Raw genomic sequence first — 23,660 nt, forward strand, 5'->3', positions numbered from 1 at the left:
AATCTGGAGCTGGCTATAATTTCACGGTAATAGAATATATCATAATATCGGTAAATAATAATAAAATAATTTAAAAATGTAAATTGTTATCCTTCCAATCAGATCCTCTATTTTTTATTTTTTCCCAAGCAGTTTACTTGTCAATACAGAAAACGACGTAATGGGTGGTGGCAAACAAGAAGTATCTTAGAACGATCGACAAGAAGCCATCAGTTGTTTGGATTTAAAAATATCTCAATTTATTTTATTTTATTTTATTATTATAAATTTTTTAAATTTTTAAATAAAATATAATAAATAATTTAATTTTTAATTTTTAAACAAAAATTATATTAAAAATTTTATATTTTAACATATTTTATTCGATTTTCAGCTATCATCCTATCTCATCTTATTTTAACTTAACGAATTTAAATTACGTTTAGATAATGAAATATTTTTAAGTATTCTGTGAATAATAATAATAAAATAATAATAAAATATTAAATAATAATAAAAAGTAGATAAATAATAATAATAAAATAATAAATAGTAATTAGGTATTATGAGAATGGACAATGCTAGGAATCCGTTCCGGCTCTATTTTTTTGTACCCTTTTTTTACTTAGTGATTAAGAAAGTTTTTTTTTTCACATCATTTTTTTAACATTTTTAATTTATTTTTTTTAAAAATAATTTATAATATTATTAAAAAATAATTTCTTAATCACTAAGTAAAAAAAAAAAAGCGAGAACTCCAGCGAGATCCTATCATTTTCTTATAAGAACACCTGAGTACCTAAACTAGACCTTAATATCCAAACCTCCACTTTGTTTCTTAGTTTGTTTCTATTAGAAACAACAACATCCACGTTTTCTATTACATCTAGCTTGAAGACCAGCAATATATAAAATTATTTGGTATGCCAACCACCACAATAATTCTAGATATCCCACTGGGATTGAGCCTTTATGTTCACTTTTATATAAGGAGATTAATTAATTAAATGGATGGGGAAAAATTATCCATCCTTACGTATCCCATGTATCCATTGTGTTCCCAAACCAAAATAAAGTCCTAAAATAAATCAAGATTTAAAAGCCAGCATGTCCAAATTTTCCTCATAGACTTGACTAGAAGAAACGAATAAAAAAAAAGATTAAAGTCTAGCATCTCAAGGATTATATATAAGATAGATATGGAAAATGCATACGATCATGTAAATTGAGAATTATTTCTTTATTTGCTTGATAGATGTAGTTTTGGAGAGATGGTATACGTGGATCAAATGGTGCATCTGATCGACAATGTTCTCAATTTTGATTAATGGTAGCTCAACTAGTTTCTTCTTTAGTTCTCGTGACCTAAGATAAGGAGATCCGTTGTCCCCACTTCTCTTTATTATCATCATGGAAGCCCTTAGTAGGATGCTTTTGGTCGTGGTTAGAAACGATTTTGTGGCTGAATTTTCGGTAGGTGATCATAATCAGGGCCTTATTACTATATATAATTTATTATTTGCATATGTCACATTAATTTTCTGCAAGGCAGATCAAAACTAGCTGAGGGCACAAAAGGCACTTTTACCATGCTTCGAAGCAGCATCAGGCCTGAGAGCGATAAACAAGACCAAACAACAGAAAATACATAAAAAGAAAGGATGAATGACATTTTGTTTAATCATATTTTTGTTTGTAGTTTTCTTGAACAATACCAATAACACCATTCCAACAGAAAAAATAAGAAGTGGCCAAACTAAACAATACAGCTCAAACGCCAAATATCTTCCGGTTCAAACGAGGCTAAAGAAGAGGTCACAAATTTGTGTAATTTGCATGGGCATCTTAACAACCTATATCAGTATAAATTTCTCATTAGTCTAGTAGATATTGAAAAAACAACTCCCCTACTTACAAAATGATAAGAAAATGAAAAAAGCCGCGTCTTGTGCTCAGTGCAGGAGATGCCGCCTTGTTGGTAACAACCATTAGAAGAACTTCTCTCGACAGCTATATACAGTAATTCCTTTCCGTTTGATTAAATAAACAAAAACTCTATACAGTGCTCCTCTTCATCAGCCCTGCACTGCCAGGGCCTGCAAGTGATCTATAAAAACTTCCAAGCTCAAATCATCAGTGAGAATAATATCTGATCCTTGCATGTATGTCGAATTATGAGTAACGGATGGATTCAATTTTGCTAGAAGAAACCTTGCCTGACTGCCATGCTGATCACATTTTATAATCTTAGGGGCAGGAACTCTTTCAGCTACGAGCTGCTCTGCATCAAGCTCTGGAGCTTCCAACAGCTTTCTTAAATTCCCATGGCTTGGGTCCTTGTCATAACCAAGCTTCCTCCACTGAGAAATCTTAGATCCGTAATGAATAACCACATGGAAATAAGAATCAAAGAGCAAAATAACGTCTGGAGAAATCGAGCGAACATCTAAGAGGACTGGAATAGGCGGCCCATCAAAGGAATATTGGAGAAGTGTAGGTTGGATCATGATAAGCGAACCAACCACCCCCTCACGGTTCAGCATCAGCCGAAAGAAAGCAGTTTCATCAGGAGTACAGTTAAATACATCAATAAACTGGGACCTTCTTAAGTAGTACATGAACTGTGGATAAAGTGAGAAATTGGATGAAAGGCGGAACGAAGAAGGATCTTCCTGGACATAATCACCAAACTTAGAAGCAAAACGGATCAATGCATCATCCAGCCATCTGATAACCTCCCGAGCTTGACACTTTTCTGCTCGAGCAATAGCAAGTCTTGCCATCACAGAAGCGGCTGCTTCTTGGTCAAATCCAGCAGCAATTTCTGGTGAGTGGTTTCCAACCCATCGTCTTGCAGCAGTTGTCACTCTTTTCCTTATTTCCGTGTTCCCATATCGATATCGTGTTATAAATTGTATGGAAAATGCAGATCCAGGTTGGACCTTCTGCTCATCGCTCATTTGAAAGAAAAAAGCAAAGCATGTTTTGCTATTGAGTGTGCCCAACTTCCATATATAAGTACCACCCTCCCCAATCTCATTGTTACTCACTAAATTGTTCTTCCTCCGAAGGGATACACAAGGTCCAAGGGCTCCACAGATTTTGACATCTTTAGTGGTCACTATCTCAATAGTTGCATCAAAATACATCTTCAAGTTTCCTTCTTCATCACGATCAAAAATGTGCTGCAAGCATTTTCTAAATTGGCTCGACTCGAATGAGTCTCCTAGCATCATGAATCCACCTGAGCTCTCAACAGGGCCTTTTAGCTCCGAAGCTCCAACTTGATCAAGAGAAAAAGCAAACAAATCAAGAACAATAGATGCATCGGATAACCTGTGGGATACTCGCTGATAGAAGCTGCTAGATTTACTATAGTAAGGTGCTTGACCATTTATCAGGTCTCGATGAGTTCTTATGGCGCTCACAAGATTTGTGTCTACAACAATCCCTGGTCCTAGAGTCGCAGGTCCAGATAAGAAGACCATGATACGAGAGCCAATATTTACCAAGCATCCTTCGAGAAGTCCAAGTGCAGCTAATATTGCTGTTCCTGTGGACCGTAGAGGGCGATGACCCACCCTGGCATGCGGTGAAGAATGGATCTCTTCTATTGCAGTAGTTACACTGAATTCACATTCAGACACTGGTAGCAAAAATCCCTGCTTTCGGATAAGTGGTGTCTTTCCAAGATGCTGTTTCTTTGTGGGATTGAAACCCAGAAACTGTTGGGTCTAAGGTTTTAAAGATACGAAGAAGACACATTAAGGGCAGATTTGGTAACCAAAACAAAATACAAAATTCTTATCTCATCTCATCTTATCATTACACCTTTTTCAAATGTCTATACAAAATATAATAAACAATTCAACTTTTTCAAATCCCAATACATCTTTTTCAAATCTCAAAACAATAATAATATTAAAACATAATATTTTAAACTTTAAAACAAAATACAAAATTCTCATCTCACCCCTCAAACCTGCCCTAAACCTTAAGCAGGTACACACGTTCTTTTGTATGCATGACATGGGCCACACTCTAACCTCATCTCTTGGAGAAGCAAGGCATAAGTATGAAGGAGAGAACAAAGAAGAAATGCAGAAATAAACAATAAGACAAATATGATAATATCCTTAAATAAACATGCGACTAGGGTATTGGAGAGAACTGAGCGTTATAAGGTTTTCAGAATCACCGAAAGAAACCAGAAGGCACTGAACCATACACCATTACAAAACCAGCAAAAGAATCCCCCTCCTCTCCCCAAAAAAAAAAAAAAAAAAACACCATATCGGAATCCCATTTTCGTATGACTACTCCAGAAAAATGAACTGTGGACTACAAAACAGTTTTGCCTTCATCCCAGAAGTTAATGAAATATGTGGCAGCTAATTAAACTATGCAATTGAAGCTTTAGACTTCCCAAAACACAGTCATAACCGCTTAACGTACAGGTTGAAACAAATAGCATTATTTTCTACAGCAATGGAAAAGAACGAAAAAAAATCAAAGCAAGTACCTGCTCTGAAGAAACCTCGCGATCTCCATGAAACAAAACGACTCTCGAGCACTCGGAAAATCCAAGATCATGGACACGAACCATAGAATCAAAGGTAACCAATCCCACCAAAGCATTCTCCGGCAACCGCTCCACCAAAAGCAACAACTCGTTCTTAAGCGCCCGTAGCTCCTCCTCGGCCGTGCAGGTGTCCACAACGAACACAAACGCAGATCCTCCCCCTCGCAAATCCCCGCCCGACATCGACAACGACGATGACGACGAAACCATAGACGCCAACGAAGATGACGACGAGAGCCCGTTCGACCAATTATGCTTGTAATTCAAATTCGGACCACTTGGGTTGGCACCGGGGCTCACGCTCTTTCTCCCGGGGGCGTACTCCACCGTGCTGTAAGTCGGGAAAAGTTCGGCGGGAAGATTGGTCTCTCCGATACCGGAATAGGAGCGAGGAAACGGGTTCTTCTGGTAACAAAACGGGCAGTACCAAATGCGAGACGTGTAATCGAGTCGGGCGTAGGGGTTCAAAATGGCACCGCAGTGAGAGCAGAGGAGAGGATCGTAGGGGAGGATCGGGAGCTCGGAGGATTGCATCAATGGCGTGCACATGACGCTGAGGGGTACGACTAGAGCTGAGCATTCAGATTTAGACGCTGGCCATGAGTTCCAGGACCAGCGGAGACCTTCGATGGCCTCCAACTCCACAAAATCCATGGGGACTAATCTAGAGGGTGGGTTTGGGGGGTTTTTTAGGTTAAGCTTTCATGCGTCTTTGCTGGGTGGTGGAAACCTAACCCTTGAATTAAGATGGGGAAAGTGGTTTTGAATTGTTAATTTCTTTTTAATGTCTGCAAAGTAAGAGGATAATTCTCTTTTTTAATTTGAAAGAAAGAAAGTAGAAAAGTGGAGCAAGAGGGGAAGTGAGGGGACCCGTTTGGTTCGTAAGAAAGCGAGAGAAAATGGGAGAGAAAGGAATGGAAAAGCCCTGCGCTTCGGAGTTAGGGTTTAGATGGTGGCGTGTTAAGCTGGCGATCAAAACACTGATTGATTTGGCTTAAAGTGTCATTTTCTTTTTGTTTTGTTTTTTCGACTTGGCTCAAGTTTCTTGATTGCTTCATCCGTTCGATGCGCCGGGAAATGTTTTGTGCGGAAGGGAGTAGCGTCATAGGCGAAACGAAGCAGTGGTGATTGGCATTCACGTAATGAAAGTAACGTGATTAATTATTAATAAACTGGTTGATTACTGGAAACAAATATTAGTGCGAGGATGCACACCTGACACCACCATCCACACTACCGAAAGGAGAGGATCTGATTAGCATTTTTTACTGCACATCATCCATTATTTAATAATAATAAAAAAAAACTCTTCTAATAAGTCATTATTTATTATACACATCTCATACTTCATAAAAAATAAAAAAAATATTATCAAGTATAGAGTGAGATGATGAATAATAATTGATGCATAACAAAATCATTTTTTCTAATTTTTTTTACATTTATAATCATTAAAAAAATATAAATTTATTAATAATCACTTTTTTAATTATTAAGTAAAAAAAATTAAAATATTCAAGTGATAATTTTGAACAGTAACACTTAGAGAACTAAGTAGCATTTTCTTTTATATATATTAAAAAAATTATTATATCCAAATAATATTATCGAGAAGAGTTATTCTATTTTTAAATTTGTGTGTAGAGTACATTTAATAAAGTGTTGATGTAGAATAATTTAATTTAAATTTTAAATTTTAAAATTTAAATATTATAAATAAAATCTTACAATTTAAAGTATGGGGATTGTGTGGTCTCACAGTGGCTTTAAAATATAATATTTCAATATTTATAAAGAATAATTTTACTTATTATCTACACACATCACACACCACACTTATTTTTTTTTCTATAATAAATATATGATATATGAATGATAAGTAAAATAATTCAATTAATTTAATAATAAAAATATATATATAATGTGAAATGATAAGTAACATTCTTCATTTATAAATGATGCAACAATTGTAGAACAGATGTCTACTAACTAACCCTTTTACAAAATTATTGGTGTAAAATAAACTAAACAGACAATGGTTCTAGTAAATTAGAGCAGTCCCTTTTTAGCGATTTTGTAATCCAATAATGGACTTAGTCACGATTGTGATTGGCATTTGGGAAATAAACAATTGAATCCTCTATAATGGAGTCGTTGAAATATACATCCGCGACGATCCAAATTGGTAGAGATTCATCAAAGGAATACACCAAGGCCCACGCCCAGCAAGGGTGGGGAGGGGTAATCCAGATCTTGACACATTTGGAGATGGGGATTTCAATCTTGTCGCGCGTGGTAATTGGTGCCAGGAATGATTATGCGCCAATGAGGAAATAGCACACGGTTTGGGAGTTAGGAAAATGTTGGTTTGTCTTTTCATTTTGTCTATTTATTTTGATCGTTTGTGTATTTTTTTATTTTTTTATTTAATAATTTAAAAAATAATTTTTAATATATTTATATATTTTTTTATTTTTTAAAAATATTTAAATATATTAAAAAAATATAAAAAATAAAATACAATGACCTAATGGTGGAATAAAACGATGTTACTCATGCGCCTATGTGTCATGCATGCAAGGTAGTTTGGGACAAGGTTAAAAAAAACTTCAATTATGTCCCACCTATCAAAAGATCTCGAGGTAGAACGGATGTATGTTTCATTTTTCTAAAATTGAGAATGAAGATTCAATATAGATTCAAGTGTCGGTAAGAGTCAAAGCAACACAACGTCTTATGATGCAGCGGATATTTATAGTAGGTATTTGTAGTATCAAGCATTAAAGGATATCGTAGAGTCCAAATCATAGTTGGATCAATATTTTATGAGGGAGCTTTGAAAGATTGACGCCTAACTTTAATATTTTAATGTGGTGGAAGATGAATTCAATTAATTTTTCGATCCTTGCCAATATAGCTCAAGATGTGTTAGTTATTCTCATATCTATTGTTGCTTCTGAGTCGACATTTAGCATTGGAGGTCGTATCTTAAATTCATTCCGTAGCTCATTGGCCCCTGTAACAATTGAAGCTCTTATCTGCACACAAAATTGGTTGATGGCTCTCTCCATTAATTATGACTCCAGAGATGTAATGGAAGATGGAGAAAGTTACAAGTTAGATTCTGGTAAGATTCATATTTGAAGACATATAGTCCTTTCAATTAATTATATTTGTAATATAATTTTTTTTTTTTCATATAGAGATGACTTTGATGAATATTTTGAATGAGGCCAATTGAATATTACTTGAGTTTTCCTTACTTTAACTCATGATGATTATTGAAATTCTTTATTTGATTGTTTTCTATATATGCTGACTGCTTCAAAATGCTTGATAAGAGGAGAATATTATACCATTTGTATGTTTGAATTGCCTTTGCAGGTGGGTAGTCCAAGTTCTTCGATGAGTTGCAATGAATGAGATTTGTCACTAGACTAGGAAACAAGCAGTTGTGAAGTCTCCTTTCAAACCCATACCCAATTGATGGTCATTGACTCATTTATGCTATTTTAACTTGTCCACATAGGTAACATGTTGTTTTTGATCTTGTAAAATGGGATTATGTCTATGTAGAACCAGGCACATAAATTTGAAAATGATACTCAGGATGAATACAATTATGATCATTTTATATCATACTGGTTTTGTATGATTCACATATTATTGATGAGTATTTGTTGAGCGGCTACTTTTTGTTTATCTTGGACTTCTCTTCCCAAAAGGAACCCAGTATTATCTGTACGTCCAACATGAAATTCTTGGGATTTAACCAACATGAAATTCTAGCAAATAAAATTTAAAGCTGGCGGAACTTCGTTTATTCATTACGGACAAAACCCATAATGGGCTCTCAATGACATTGTTTGAATATGCATGTACACCATTTTAAAAACCCTCATTGCACTTCGGGCTCTCAATGATTTAGTAAAAAGGCTTGGAGGATTAATTCACATTAAATTAGCTGAATATATTGTCGTTTTCCTCAACACTACGTGGGCAATCCTCAACAATATCAATATCAATATTAAAAAAAAATAAAATTAAAAAAAAAAACATTCAGTTAATCGGATAATTTTTAAAATTTTTAGATTCGGTTAAACAGGTAATATAGTCGGTTTGATTAATCGGATAATATGGTTGGGTCGGAATAATGGTTGTCGAGTTGGGAAGGGCCAACGGCCCTTCCTTTCACCATGAAATAACGATTAGAGACTTCACTTGATTTGTTATTAGGTTAGCATCATATGTCATTGAAAAGTTGACGGAGAGACGCAAATACACCAAGATAGGCACTCATTGTAGCTGAAATTTGGAGTCTCACGTGGCAATGGTGCGACCTATAGATTCACTTCCAAGGTGGCAGCGAGTCAAGATGAAATTCGAAGGTGCCACCACCCTGCAAGGTGTAGAAGGAGGGGGTGATTCTCCTTCCTTAATTATTTCTTTTAAACTTTTTAAGAAATTAATTTTTATGTAAATATAACTTCTTTTATTTTTTAAGTTTTTAATAAGAGAAATGTTAGTAGCAGTCATGAGTGTGTAAGCGTCGCACAATCACTTTCAAAAATAATGAATAAATACGAGACTCACATGAAAAAAAAATTAATTTATTAATAGTGGACCCCGCTCTTTTCAAAATGACTGCACGGCACTTGCACACTCCACGATTATATATAACATTTCTTATTGGACCGTTTGAGAATTAACTAATGTTGGATGAAGGTGTTTAATTGTAAATTGTTAAAATTTTAAATATATAAATGGTGCGAGTTTGTAAAGTAATTAAAAACAAATTTTTTTTATAAATTTTTTTTTTTTTATACATCAAGCATATTGTTGATATGAAAGTTTTTCACATTAATTATACTAATTGATATTTTGATTTTTTAAGAATTATTCATACATTATAATTATGATATTTTAAAAACTATCTAAAATTATACATTATAATCATTATTGTTATAATTATAGTTTTAAATTATTCACATTACAGTTTTAAAATTTGCAAGTATCGTACACTCTCTTAAAAATTATTTTTTCTAATAATAAACACTTTTATTTAAAAGAAATTACAAAATTTATCCATTCTAAAACTACAACTAACTTTAATATGATAAATGATAGTTGCAGTTATGAGTGTGTAAATGTTGCGTAATTACTTTAAAAAAATGAATAAATATGAGACCTACATGAAAAAATTAGTTTTTTAATAATAAATTTCATTTTTTTTCGAAATGACTGCTCAACGTTTGCACAATCTACGATTGTATGTTGCATTAATCCTTTAATATTTAGCAAGTGACGTGTGTTAAACAATTAAGGTCCCATTTGGATTATGAAACCATCTAAACCCATATCATCTCAACTAATTTCATCTCATCATTATAAATTTATCAAATTTTCACATAAAATACAATAAATAATTCAACTTTTTTAAATTTCAATTTAACCTTTTCAAATCTTAAAATAATAATATTTTATTCAATTTTTAATGTTTATCTAAAAATATCTTATCTCATCTCACTATCCAAATAGAGGTTAAAATCTCGATCCACGCACCCTCTACGTTGCCACAAAATACATTGTCATTTTTGTCCTGTAATAACAAACAACTCATTTTCTCTTCCTTCCTTCACGCCGAGCAAATAACTCTCATTCTCTTTCAGCAGGGCTGTAAATTTGAACTAGAAAATCGGTTCGGACCAAACCGGTTGGACCAGTTTTGAACCGGTTCGGTCTGGGATCGGTTATTGTAACCGTAAAACTAGTCGAACCCGGTCCGGTCCAATTCGGTCTCGATTTCAATTTCATGGTTTCCAAGACAAGACCAGACCTGTCCAATAGGAAAAAAAATATAAAAATTAATATTATCTATAAAATTTTTATATAAAATTAATATTATACAAAATATTTGTTATATATAATATATAATTATATATGAAGTTTTATATATAGAAGTTTTATATATAATATATAATTGTATATGAAATAATTTCATATTATAATTTATAAATTATAGCATAAAATGTGAACATTTGGAATTTATTGATTATATATTATTAATATAATTATGTATAATATAATGTTATTATAATTTATAAAAAAAAAATTAATCTTAAAGATGAAAATTTAATTTATCATATGCTTTAAACATCAAATATATATTTAAATTATAAATAACATTTTATTTATAGTTATACTAATATATAACTAATACTGATATATTATATATAGCTAAATAATCACTATACTAAATAATCACATATAAAATAATGATACAGTAATACTAATTAATAATACTATCAATAATATAGTTATAATAAATTAAACTCGCTATAACAATTAACAAACTCACTATTGCTATAGTTATACTTATAGATAAAATATAAATATCAGCCTACTGTACGCTGCAGCCTCCGCACACTCAATGCATTGAGTGAAAAAAAAAAAAAAAAATTACCTGTGGTGTGCTGCGGCTTCCGGCTGATGCATAGCATAGCTCATACTTATATTATATAGCTATACTAATAGTCTAATATTAATACTATTATATAGTCTAATTAATACTAATAATATAATATAGACTATAGTTATACTCATACTAATATACTTATACTAAATCACTATAACTAATGCTAATATATAGCTATACTAATAGTCTAATATTGATACTATTATATAGTCCAATATATGATATATCTACACTAATATATAACTAATACTAATAGTCTAATATAGACTATAGTTATAGTTATACTAATATAGTTATACTAAATCTAACTAATACTAATATATAGCTATACTAATAGTATAATATTAATACTATTATATAGTCTAATATATTATATAGCTATAACTAATACTAATATATATATTAATACTAATAGTTATACTAAATTACTATAACTAACACTTATATATAGCTATACTAATAGTCTAATATTAATACTATTATATAGTTCAATATATTATTTAGTTACACTAATATATAACTAATACTAATAGTCTAATATAGACTATAGTTATAGTTATACTAGTATAGTTATACTAAATCACTATAATTATATATAGTATTAGTATTGGTATATTATATAGTACTATTATGATAGTATCACTATAATAGTATAATAACTATAATAGTATAATATATAGTTAGTATTATAATATATACTATATATTAATATCACTATATATATAATTAATATATATAATATAAACTGTACTATATAATTATATATATTAATATATTATGCATATAGACTAAATTTTAGTCCCAAAGGCAAAACCGCGTCGTTTAATGGGTTACATTACCCACCCCCCCTCCCTGCTCGACCATCTCTGCTCTGCCTCTCGAGTCCTCGCAGTCGTCTCTCACGCTCAGCCCTTCTCTCACGCCATCAATAGCCCCTCACTGTCGACACTGTTGGTCTGTTCTATTCTCCTCCACTTCCAGTTGTTCTCGAGGCTACAGAATCACAGATATTGTTTTCCCCTCTATCAATGAGCTAATCGGAATGTGAACATATATATGCTTTTTATTTTTCAAAATCTTACATTTACTTCATGAATCATTACAATGTTTCAATTCATTGCTAATTGATTCATGTCATTTACGGTTTTTATCGAATTTACAGATTTGAGATTTAGGGTTTTTTACAGATTTCTAATTTTGATTAGGGTTTATATTTTAAGTTTTTTTTGTATAGCTCCCCATCAAGCTGAATCTATATTTTATAATTGTGGAAGGTATAATTTTATATTTTATATTTTAGGATTTAGGGTTTATATATGTTGTATAGCTCCCCATCGAGGATGAATATGTATAGTTCCCCATCCAGCTGAAAATAACTTGATTTATTTCCTTTTTTGTTTTTGTGGGTAATTTTGTTTGTTTGTTCATATATATCTATTAGTATATTTGAACCTGATAAATTTTTCTGGGTTGCATGGATGTCAATCTGTGATTCTATTGGTTTGGTTTTCTTGTGTGTTATTGAATCATTACAATGTTTTCTTGCATCGTGTGTATTATCTATCTGAATTTATTTATGTTTGTATTATGAGTGTATTCTTATTGTGTGTATTATTGATGATCGTTCTTGCATTGTGTGTATTCTCTATTTGAATTTTCTGTTATTGCATTGATGATTTTTCTTTCTCTATTAATCTTTATTCTGTGTGTATTGATATAAGGAATCCATAAGTTTGTTCTCTTGTACTATATAATGAGAGGTAAAGTACTTTGTCCTTTTGGCTTGTCGTTGTAATTCATGTACTTGCGATTCTTTTATATCAATTTATTTGGTGGCTATTGAACACTTATAAAAAAAGTCAGGTTTGGTTGATCCTTCTTTTTTTGTGAACTGATATCGATATGTGCATAACTGCATATTGTAAAAATTTCAATGAGCTTCTGATTTAGAATTTATTTTGTTGTTCCAAATTTTTTTTTAATCAGATTTTATATTTTTATAGCAGACTTTTTTGTAGCAATTTTTTTTTATTATAGCAGATTTTGTTATAGCTAATTTTTTTATGACAGTAGATTTTTTACATGAAAGAACCTTTTTTATGATAGAACTTTTTTATGGTAGATGATTAAAACTAGAAAACTGAACTAAATCGGATAAAAATCGATAAAATCGGAATCGGAAATATCGATTTAGGGGAGTGATTAATGTGTAATCGATTTTTAAAAATACAAAATCAAAACATACCAATTCGATCTTAAATTTTATCTATAATCGGACCGGACTGGTTATCCCCTTCCGCACTTGTTCTTCCCTCCTTCACGCTGACCCCCGTTCCGCCGAGGAAACAACGGAGACCGAAGCTCGATTTCACCAGCCACCGAATACCAAGGTTTCCTTCTCCCTCTCCTTCAACGTTCCGGCGAGCAAGAGAGGGCTGGATTTCTCAGCCTCAGCCTTCAGTCGGCAAGGAAAGCTACCGTTCCTACCCAAAGAAAGTCGGTATTTCCCTGTTTTTCTTATTTTCTCCTTCGAAAGAAATTTATCTGTGTTTACATCTTGGAAGGAGGGTCAAGAACAAAGAGACTGTGATTCCCGGCCCAGATTCTCGCATACCTGTTGTTTTACTTGGTGGGTTCTGACTATTATCCTTATATATTTGGCCTTTGTCAGTTATTTTGAACTGTTAGGAGGAAATGCCCAAATAAATTTGAACTACGAAGTGTATAGATTTTCTTAGAAATGAAGAGTGGCAAAACGAGAAGAAATTATTCCATAAACCTAGCCAGCACATTACACATTTCTCTCACAGGGCAATGGTGGTTTGTTGTGGAGGACCCACCAAGTAAAACAACAGGTTTTCATATTGCCAGTGTTCATTTCCTTCACATTCTTCCTTTCACGTTCTCTCAAAGACTTGCGAAGGGTTACGAACAGAATTGCTACGCAGGAAAAGAAAAGAGATGCTATTTGTGAAAACAAAATTTCTGTGCTGTAATTTTTGCTTATCACTCTAATAATGTGATTGGTATTATTTTTTTAATATAAAATAATTATTTTAATTCTTGGTATCACTCTAATAATTATCACTCTAATCAATCACATCTGAGGATAGAGAGTAATAAAAAATAAAACTCTTGTGAAAATTCTGTTTGCGATGGTTTTCGTTTATGTATTTTTTTTCCACGTCAGAGGGCCCGCTGCAGCCTTCCATAAAGAACACAAGGGGGTGGGGGAAATCCGGTTTTAACCCGAATGAGTCGGGTCGGATTAATTCGTTCTGGGTGACAACTGGGTCGGGCCCAAATGTAGCTTGAACTGATCAGGTTGCGGTCCTTGAGAGGGGTGCGGGGTGTTAAAAACTAAGGCTACTGTATAGCATGACTCCTGAACATTGTATGTAGCTTGCAGCCAGCACGCATAGAGGCCAAGTATGTTTGGTATTTCATACGGAGAGCTCTTCCTCTTGATCGGTGCCACCGCTGCCCTCGTCGGTACTCTCTCTCTCTCAGTTTAGATAAAAGTTTGGTTCCAAATATTCCGTATGTTCCATTTCGATTTGGTCATAGCTTTTCTGGGGTTATTTGAATTGTGGAATTTGGTTATGCGGGTCCGCTTTATGACAATGTAACGCAAACAAAAATTGAATTTTTTTTCCCCCCCCCTTTTTGCGAGAGTTATAGGCCCAAAGGATCTCCCAATTTTAGCTAGAACTGCGGGGAGGTTAGCTGGTCGAGCAATCGGGTACGTTCAATTAGCTCGTGGGCAATTCGACAATGTTATGCAGCAGTCTCAAGCTCGTCAGGTAATTTATTTTACTTCCTCTTTTTATTCCTCAGTGTACAGATAAATATTCGGATGGGGATGCTTTGTTCTGAGTAAGAGATTATGGTAAACACGATAAAGGGAATAGTCAGTTTGGCCCTTCGAGAATGCATTTCAAGCTTATCTACACTTTGTGACGAATGGGTTTGAGCTAATTTTGCCATTCTTTCTGTTTGGAAGTCGCATGGAAATGATCATGCTGAATCACATTGACGAGAACTATGGCTCTTTCTTTCTATTTTTTTGTACTTTTTCCTGATTTAAGGATTGGATATAGGTCTATAATCCAATCCAAGGGAACCATGGAAGATTGCAGTTTCATTATTCCAACTGTGCTGTGTATTTTGTTTGAACTATTCTGTTCGATATGTAGGTCTATTTGTATCCTAAACAGCATCCAAGGATGCGGAGAGAGAACGAAAGAAGCACTCCATTGTTAGGTTGAGGCGGAGTGCTTTGGAGAAGATCCTTTGCTCATGTCATGATGGGATATGCGTGGCAATCGGACAAATGGTCATGAGCTAGCAAATATTATGATGTGGATATTTATGCCATTATTCTCTAGTTGACGGATGAAGATCCCCGATAATTATTTTTCCTCCAAAAAGTTTCTGCAATTCAGAAATAGATAAATACAACATGTACACCTCACATATTAAATGCAGCCCTGGGCTCTGGGCAACATGGACTCAACATTAAATCCTGTGGAGTTTAGATATTGTGTCTATTTCTCTCTGAATTGTTGGAAGTGTTTGTGACAGAAAACTGTAGGGAATCTAAATCTTTTGTTGATAGAAATGCTCCGAATCATTCTTCATCTCTCTTCCTAGGGCTCATCATGGTCTATTTAGCTAGGCATAGCACATAGGCCTTGCTATTAGTAGCCATATTAGGCATGTGTTTTCATGGATTTACCCCCTAAGCTAAATTCCTTTCTGGCCACAATGTTCTTAGAGCCCTGGTGAAGACATGTAATGTGAATGATGTTCTCAAGTGGTATCAATGCATTGTAAATTGAAGTTCCAAGAAAGAGCGGCTATAAAGAGAATTTAGAACTATCCAAACGATAGATAGTGCTGCCTGGTTAAGATAAGCAATAGTTTTGGTAATTTTATAACAGCAAAATACACAAAAGGTTTTTCAAACTTATGCGCTTTGCATTAATCTTTAGGTTCACAAAGAACTTCAAGATACAATGGCTCAACTAGAGGTTATTCGTCATGAAATCCGAGGTATCTCTTTTATGAATCCTGGTCCTTTGACTCGAAGGCTGATGGATGAACCTAAAGATCCTGCTTCCAACATAGAGTCTGGTACGCCAAGTCTCTGAAATTTTTATGTTATTCGGTTATTCCAGTACCTTTGCAAGTTTATTCCCTCTGTTTAAATGTTATTATTGTTCATCATACTAAAATGTTTTTTTGGTCCCTCTTTGCTAAGCATGCAATAGGCCACCTGATAAGTGTGAAGAAGCACAGAAGCCTATAAGTGCTACGATGAAGGTTTTTATTTTTTTTAATTTTCATTTTTATCTTGGTTACGTCATTAATGTTGCTTCTTACTTTGGATTATCTTAATCCCATTTTATGCATCTCTCTCAGGACTATAGCTTCAAGACCTCAGGTTTTGTTGATCTACATAGTCAAGCTACTGCTTATGCTAGATTGGCTGAGTCTGAAACCTTAAAGACTGGTTCTTTGAGTAGCATTACAGAAAAAGAGAACATCATTGATGAATCTACTCTCTTCACTGTCCTCCCAATTTCAGCTGAAAGCACTGGGATGCTACCAGATCGAAAGGGTAATAGTCTTCCCTCTATCAGTTATTATTTTTATCCATCTCTAACTTCTGGTGTACTTATTTAGTAATGGAACTTCATGTTGTTTCTGTGTTTAGTATAGGTGCCTAACCCAAGAATAGCACACATCGGTTTGGACTGGATATTTTCCTCCCTATATTAAATAAGAAACTTAAAAGCACTAGTGCTTTTTCTTACTAATTTTTTAGCTGCTGCTCTGCAGTAATTAGTTAATATCTTCAGCCTCTTTCTTTGTACCACCTGAGACCCTCAATCTGTTGTCCTGTGCCACTTCTTGTTCCTATTGGTAGATCTTTAAACTTTGAGTTTCATTGAAAGAAATAAGCCAAGAATCTTTATGATGATTTCTCTTGGAAGTGGTGCAGTGCTTTAGGTACCAAGGATAGTAAAGATATTAATTTCTGAAGCAGTTAAAATTGAAATTATCAGCATTTGCAGTCTACTCGTCCACCTCGTGTTATTTTCTTGAAAGAAATCTTATTTAGATATTAAAACTAATGCGAAGAATTGTAATCTTTTGGAATAGATGAAAAATTGGTTGTTGAAGACTTGAGCTTGATTGCTGTCACAAAGAGGAATAAGGGGCTTCGATTGTAAAAAGGGGCTTGGAAGGAGTTTTATGTTTATGCAGTGTCAAATATTTATTTCCAAATACTTGTAAAAAAATATATTTATGTCCAAATGATTAACTCCATGGATGTGGTGGCAGGAAGTGCAAAAGGATCAGACATTGTGTTGGAAGCAGTACTTGAAGCAGAAGTAGCACGTAATGCCAAAGATTTCTTTTCACAACCCCAAAATCAGATAGACCGAATAGATGGGTAATGCTACTTTTGGATCTACCCATAGGGGGTTGGGGGAGTGCATTTTCCACTCTTAAACTAACGTATGTTTTATTCATACCACCCTAAACTACAAAAATTGATACAGTGCACCCTCCAATTATTAAAAGGGACACATGCACCTCTAACCACCACCGACTGTCAAATAACACCGCATTAAAGATGACGGTGAAAACTAAAAAGAAATGTCTCCACCGGCTGCCAACAGTTTCTTCGAAATTATACTGAACGGGTTGGTTGATCCCCCTCCCGTTTTAGCAACTTATCCTAAGGTCTCCTCACCAAGAGCTCTCCCGTTTACAAGTTCCTTCCTTTTATTTTTTTTCTAATCTTTCAGATTTGGACAAAAGGTTCTATTTGACAGAAAGTGGTGGTTGGATGGTGCAAAGAAATAAAACACTTGTTAATTGGAGGGTGGAAACTGTATCTATCCCAAATGAAAATTTACGTTCATATTTCAAAATTTCTAGTGAATTCTATATGAGACTGTATATTGTTAATGCTGATGAAGATGTCAATGGTTGAGATCGTTACCATGTAAGTTTTGCTAGCTGTCACAGGCTCTAATGAGAAAGTTGCTCTTACATTGTATAAAACCAGTTCATAACAACTTGCGCAAGTCAGTTTGTATAAATAAATCATCTATAAAGTGCCTGCTGTTTGCCAGAATTGCCTTTGGCCTATGGGTTGAAGTCAATGAAGTCCTCCAACTTGAAAGAGTAGAGGATACCTTTAGGAGATGTTTGGATTGCGAGCCGAGCTGAGCTGAGCTGAGAGCTGAAAGTTGAATATAATAGTGTTAGAATATAATTTTTGTTTTTAAGATGAGTTGAGATGATTTTTGAAACTAAAACGCAGCTTAAATGGATAAAAAATTGAAACAAATTATAGTACAGGAACAGTACACAGCCCAGGTGTTTAAAGTCTAATGCTTAGATTATAATGTTATACAATTTATTTTTATATCTATTTTATACTTGAAGGTTACAAAAACCTTAATTTCTATTTCGGATTTTTGGTTGCCTTCGGTTTTTTCTAGAGAAGAAAAATATCAAATTTATATATCTCATCTGAACGGACTTTGGTGCCTCTTTCCTGATCAACTCGGCAATAGTGAAATTTTGATAGGATTTCCAAATTTCAAAGCCGCATAAGAAAAGGAGGATATTTTCTTCTTTTGGATCAGTTATGGCTTGTTGGGAACGCAAATCATTTCATCTCAAAATTTTCATAATTTTTTTTTCTTTTTTTTAATAAGCATAATTTCCTTTTCAAATATTATTAAATTAAAGATATTTTTTAATTTCAAATTTTTAATTTTTTTATCTAATTATTATAATTTTTTTTAAATTAAAAAAAACATAAAATTTAACAAGTATATTGTAATAATAATTTTAGATATAAGGAATGTTGTTAAAGAGACATATCGTTGCCTTGGGCAATCAATCACCGTCAAAAACAACTGTTTCCATTAAAAGCAAGCACATGATCACACTCTCTCTCATAATTAATGCCAGATCCAATAAATCTTTAATGCTTAATAAGGCCGGGGAAGTGGAGGAGAAAAAAGACTCCATACTCCATGGATTGAAGAAGAAACCATCTCTAGTTTTGCGTATATTTCTTTTTTTAAATTGAATTCATAATCAATGGTGTAGATAAGAAAATGTAGAAGCAGTGCATTTCGCTAAAGGAAAATGCATGCCACTATATACATTCGACCAAGAAAATCCAATGATGATCCTCTCTCTCTCTCTCTCTCTCTCTCTATATATATATATATATGAACACTGCATGCAAGTGCGCCCAACCCTAAAGAATTCCACAACAGTCTACATTCAATAATAAATATGAATCGATGTCCGAAAGCAGTAAACAAATTCCATAAACTAATGGGCATAAAAGAGATCGAAAGCCCCATCGACATGCACATGGCCTTGTTCCCTACCTCACTTGGCTCATGACTTTTAATTACTACTTCCTCCCATAAAAAATTAATAAAAATAATAACTTGCAATAAATTAATGATTGGAAATTAGGAAAATGATGGTATATACTTATATATGAAGAATCTTCATAGGAAAACAGTAGCATATTTATTTATAAATTTGAAGGAATAAAACACACATGACACAACAACAAAGCATATTGCAGCATTAATATATATATAGAGCAATAAACATGGCAGACAATAGGCCAGGCCAGGCCAGGTGGGGGCTAATTAATTATTTTATTGCTTCTTAAATATTGTCTATTACAAATTAAGCTCCAGATTCTTAATTAATTTTGATGATATCTATATACGACCAAATATCAAATAAAAATTACAGACATTAATCAAAATCAAATTAATTAAGAACACCGGCAGGCCAGCAGCTGCTTAATTAATAATTAATTGATCCATCAAGTGCCTTAATTATCATTTTAATTAGTCATCATCATGCATTAATGGCCGATACATGATGATGATCATGATGATCACTTTGGGGAATAGCTAGCCGGCAGACCAACAAGCTACACGCACGTACGTAGTTTAGCTACGGTTCTTGCAGTACTTCTCCATGGCTCTGGGTGCTGGATCAACTCGATCAGACAAAATTTACATTAGTTATAGCAGCACGTATATATATATATATATATATATATATATATGGAATATTGCTTAATTAATTAATTAATTAGTGAATATTATAAGATGCATACCAAGCCCAATAGCTTCTGATCCTTTCATTATGCGCAGGCGCTTGCATGAATCAACAAACATCCTATATATATTTACACCAGAGTTAGATCATATTTATTGTCACTTTTAAAAAAAAAAAAAAAAAAGATAAAAGGAAATTAGAAAATAGGCCTGCAGATCAGGTGAATTAGTACTACTACTTACTCCCATGGAACATCGCCCACGAGCATCCAGTCGCCATCCTTATCTTCATAGGTTGGCACATACTCGGAGCTGTTCAGTAGATCCATTAACTTGCTCTCGTTCATGAAGTCAATCATTCCTTGGGCCCCATAATTGCCTAATTTGATCGATTAAAAACCATAAAAATATTATATAACTATCGTCTATATATATATATATATATGAAATAACACCAGCATGCATTAATATATAAAGTGGTAAATTTCTAGCTAGCTAGCTAGGTTGTAATTATAAATATGATATTAAATTATTAATCAGTTTTTACTTATCTATTAACTACAAGAAAAATAGATTTTTGTGACCAATTTATTACAATCAAAAGATTATTTGTAATTAATTTTAGTTACAAATAGTCATTTAGCTGAAATTAACTGATCGTAAATAAACAGTTTTCTTGTAGTGATATATATATTTATTGATATTTAATACAATAAAATTGAACTTTTTAACTTGGAAGGAACCATATATATATTTATGTATAAAATTGCTTGCAAGAATTATCATGTGTTGATCTTGTCACCATGTATATATAAAATCTAAATGCAAGACTGAACCTGAATCTGATCTTGTTTCTTTCTTCTAGCTAGTTTATAAATTGCATTATCATCATGAGACTAGAAAATAATTTCTTAAACAGTACCAGCAACGATCTTCTTCTTCCCCTTAATTACTTGTATATATAGTAGATCCATTATATTATATATTAATGTAGAGTACTTACCCATGGTGAAGGAACTGAACATCTTGGCCAAGGCATCAGAAAGTTCTTGGTAACTCTTGTACATTTTCAAGTCCACTTTACGAAGATATGGTGCGCCGTCCATGCAAACCTTCACCAAGGCGGCTGCAGCACTTCTGCTGATGCCTCCAGCCTTCTGATCTCCCTCCATCTCACTTTTATTATTATTATTGTTATTATTTTGAGCCATCATGTTCTTGATCCTGTACGATCGCACCGGTGGCCATCCCACAACTTGTGCCCTGAAATATTCCATCTTTCCCCGCATTATTTAACTCCATTTTGTAACAAAACTATATAATTATCAAACCCTAATGTATATGGATTTACTAGATCTTTTTCTACCGGCAAAGAAAGAAAATGAGTTGAAAGTTCATGAAACTGTAGCCCATAAAAAGTCAGCATATATATGACCTATATATGCAGCTTAAAATTTTAAAAATGGCTTTTCCTAGATTTAGAAAATAGAAAAAAAAAATTTGAAGAATCTAAGAACAATTAGCTTACTTGGCCGGTGGCTTAGCCGGATCTTTGGTGCAAGTAAGGAGGTTCTTTTCCTTTGAAGCATTCTTCAACACGCTGATCTCTTCCTTAGACTGAAGGTTAAGTTTCAGATCAACAGTCTCCGAGAAACCTCTTTTTCCGGTAGCTTTTATAATAACCTCATGAGGCTCGCTCCCACCACCGCCACCAGGCAATCCCAGACACAGCTCAGTCTCCTTGAAGTTCAAATCACGCTCAGAGCCCAGCATGTTCACCATTTTCCTGCTAACTTCCATGTGGACAAGAATGCTTCAGAAACTTTAAAGGGTTTTGCTTCCTCTATCTATATATGGCTTTGTTGGTGATTGTTCGACGTTTCCCTTAATTTGCTTGTGTCTGCTTCCTTCTTCTATTATTGTGTTGCTTAGCTAAAGAGAGACCCCCTCCTCCCCTCAAATAATATAAACTGCCTGGAAGTTTGTGCGTGTGGCTGCATGTGTACGTCATGTCGAGCTTGTTCATGTTCCTGTGCCACGTTGACACGAGGGGATACCTGGGACGTTGATCTTGTAAGGGTTAACCGAGTTTGATGATCTTAATGATTTTGCCCAAATTATGTCAAAATACGTGCAACACCTAGCAGTGATCAACTGTAACGTGCATGGCTGTGGGACATGTGAAAATATTATGGGGTAAGTATTGTCTAGCCATACCCAGCTTGATATCATGAATTTAGCAGTACTTGTCTCGGTAAAAAAAAAAGTGTGTTGGACATACTTCATGTCTAGCTAGCTAGCTAGAGAAAATCTTCATTTTCTGACCTTTAATTTGCTTCAAACATGCTGCATGTGATTAATTAATTAACTACTGATCATCATACTTCGTATCATGATATATAGTTGTAACTTAATTGCCACGAAAACAAGACAATTTCATGAAAGATTTAGATCATGTACGTCATGAAGAGGAGTTGATCTATTGGCCTCGGATTATAATTAAAGAAAAAACAAAGGGAGTTCTATAAATTTAAATTAACTCGCATCATTTACAATATGATCATAAGTTGAGACGGTTCAAATGCCCTAATTCGTTGATGGTAAAACCTACAAAATTTGAGATGGAAAAATCTACTTATCATCATTTTTATTACCATTTTCTCAACATCTTTTGATATAATATTAAATAATCGGTTCACAAGTGAAATATAATAAATAGTTTATAATAATTTAATACAACGTTATCACGAAATGTCGAGAGAATGATGGTAATTAAATGGATGATAAGTAGCATTAATACTCAATTGAGATAAGAAGATCACAGGTGAACAAGTTCACGTTTATTTTACGTTGGAGTTAAAACATCTCATATTTAACAATATTAAATGAGTACTATCAAATTTAAATGCATAAAATCTGAAATCATCCTCACCTGCCCATTCCAACAAGGGTGGAATCAATTTATAATTATCAAGCCAGGACGATATTTAATAGAGTTTCAAGTGGGAATATTCAAGTAGTTTTTGTCTAGCTAAAAATATAATTAAAAGAAATATTCAGGTTATAAATCATCTTCAAACATGCAGGCTGCTGCAAGCCGGGTGTATGTGAGCAATGTCGTAGATCAAGAATCCCCAATAATATTATTGTTCGAGGGTCATTCTCCCATCTGTTTCATGTCCTTTTAAAAATTAAACTCCTTCGATGGATCTACTTCTGCAGAGATATATGCATGGTACCACACAAATTTAGCAAATCACAAAAATAGATTTTCTGCAGCATATATGCCATGACCACGTTCCTTTCTGCCGCTCGTTTCCTTTTCCATCATTTATTGGGTACGTTGGGTGTTGGCATCAGAAGCTAGCTAGCTAGCAATATTGGCGTATAAATTTTCAGGCACGTACGACCAACCCATGCATGATCTGTTATTATAAACGTAAAAATTTACATAGTTTACGTTAATATAATATTGTTTTTAGGAACCAATTCCAAA

General features: G+C 33.6%; 3 protein-coding genes across 5 annotated transcripts; 1 reads left to right on the forward strand and 2 right to left on the reverse strand.

Moving 5' to 3' along the window:
- Positions 1-1,720: 1,720 nt before the first annotated feature.
- LOC108983514 (protein transport protein SEC23) lies at positions 1,721-5,678 on the reverse strand. The gene is made up of 2 exons (XM_018955161.2): positions 4,502-5,678; positions 1,721-3,713 (listed from the first exon to the last, which is right to left on the reverse strand). The coding sequence occupies exons 1-2, from the start codon at positions 5,213-5,215 to the stop codon at positions 2,055-2,057; spliced, it is 2,373 nt and encodes a 790-aa protein (XP_018810706.1). The 5' UTR covers positions 5,216-5,678; the 3' UTR covers positions 1,721-2,054.
- Positions 5,679-13,328: 7,650 nt separating this feature from the next.
- On the forward strand, positions 13,329-18,169 carry LOC108983531 (sec-independent protein translocase protein TatB). Of its 3 annotated transcripts, none has more exons than XM_035683827.1 (7): positions 13,329-13,536; positions 14,227-14,528; positions 14,718-14,839; positions 16,031-16,172; positions 16,300-16,361; positions 16,461-16,659; positions 17,388-18,169. In XM_035683827.1, the coding sequence occupies exons 2-7, from the start codon at positions 14,468-14,470 to the stop codon at positions 17,501-17,503; spliced, it is 702 nt and encodes a 233-aa protein (XP_035539720.1). In that variant the 5' UTR covers positions 13,329-13,536; positions 14,227-14,467; the 3' UTR covers positions 17,504-18,169. The 3 variants fall into 3 exon arrangements, with proteins under 3 accessions (XP_035539720.1, XP_035539721.1, XP_035539722.1); XM_035683828.1 differs by having other exon boundaries at positions 14,439-14,528; XM_035683829.1 differs by lacking the exon at positions 13,329-13,536 and adding an exon at positions 13,545-13,665 and having other exon boundaries at positions 14,439-14,528.
- A 1,428-nt stretch (positions 18,170-19,597) lies between these two features.
- LOC108983530 (auxin-responsive protein IAA7-like) lies at positions 19,598-22,135 on the reverse strand. The gene is made up of 5 exons (XM_018955194.2): positions 21,693-22,135; positions 21,168-21,427; positions 20,408-20,543; positions 20,224-20,285; positions 19,598-20,094 (listed from the first exon to the last, which is right to left on the reverse strand). The coding sequence occupies exons 1-5, from the start codon at positions 21,962-21,964 to the stop codon at positions 20,054-20,056; spliced, it is 771 nt and encodes a 256-aa protein (XP_018810739.1). The 5' UTR covers positions 21,965-22,135; the 3' UTR covers positions 19,598-20,053.
- Positions 22,136-23,660: the final 1,525 nt, after the last annotated feature.

The sequence above is a fragment of the Juglans regia genome, chromosome 12 (assembly GCF_001411555.2).
Source record: "Juglans regia cultivar Chandler chromosome 12, Walnut 2.0, whole genome shotgun sequence".
NCBI lineage: Eukaryota > Viridiplantae > Streptophyta > Magnoliopsida > Fagales > Juglandaceae > Juglans > Juglans regia.

What these genes read in the sequence shown, in the direction of transcription:
- LOC108983530 (XM_018955194.2), bottom strand. Translation starts at nt 21,964, where the DNA reads ATGGAAGTTAGCAGGAAAATGGTGAACATGCTGGGCTCTGAGCGTGAT. An exon ending in GTGGGCGATGTTCCATGGGA is followed by an intron (nt 20,286 to 20,407) that starts GTAAGTAGTAGT and finishes AAATATATATAG; the next exon opens with GATGTTTGTTGATTCATGCA. An exon ending in ATCAGAAGCTATTGGGCTTG is followed by an intron (nt 20,095 to 20,223) that starts GTATGCATCTTA and finishes GAGTTGATCCAG; the next exon opens with CACCCAGAGCCATGGAGAAG.
- LOC108983514 (XM_018955161.2), bottom strand. Translation starts at nt 5,215, where the DNA reads ATGGATTTTGTGGAGTTGGAGGCCATCGAAGGTCTCCGCTGGTCCTGG. An exon ending in GCGAGGTTTCTTCAGAGCAG is followed by an intron (nt 3,714 to 4,501) that starts GTACTTGCTTTG and finishes TTAAAACCTTAG; the next exon opens with ACCCAACAGTTTCTGGGTTT.
- LOC108983531 (XM_035683827.1), top strand. Translation starts at nt 14,468, where the DNA reads ATGTTTGGTATTTCATACGGAGAGCTCTTCCTCTTGATCGGTGCCACC. An exon ending in TGCCACCGCTGCCCTCGTCG is followed by an intron (nt 14,529 to 14,717) that starts GTACTCTCTCTC and finishes CGAGAGTTATAG; the next exon opens with GCCCAAAGGATCTCCCAATT. An exon ending in CTATAAGTGCTACGATGAAG is followed by an intron (nt 16,362 to 16,460) that starts GTTTTTATTTTT and finishes CATCTCTCTCAG; the next exon opens with GACTATAGCTTCAAGACCTC.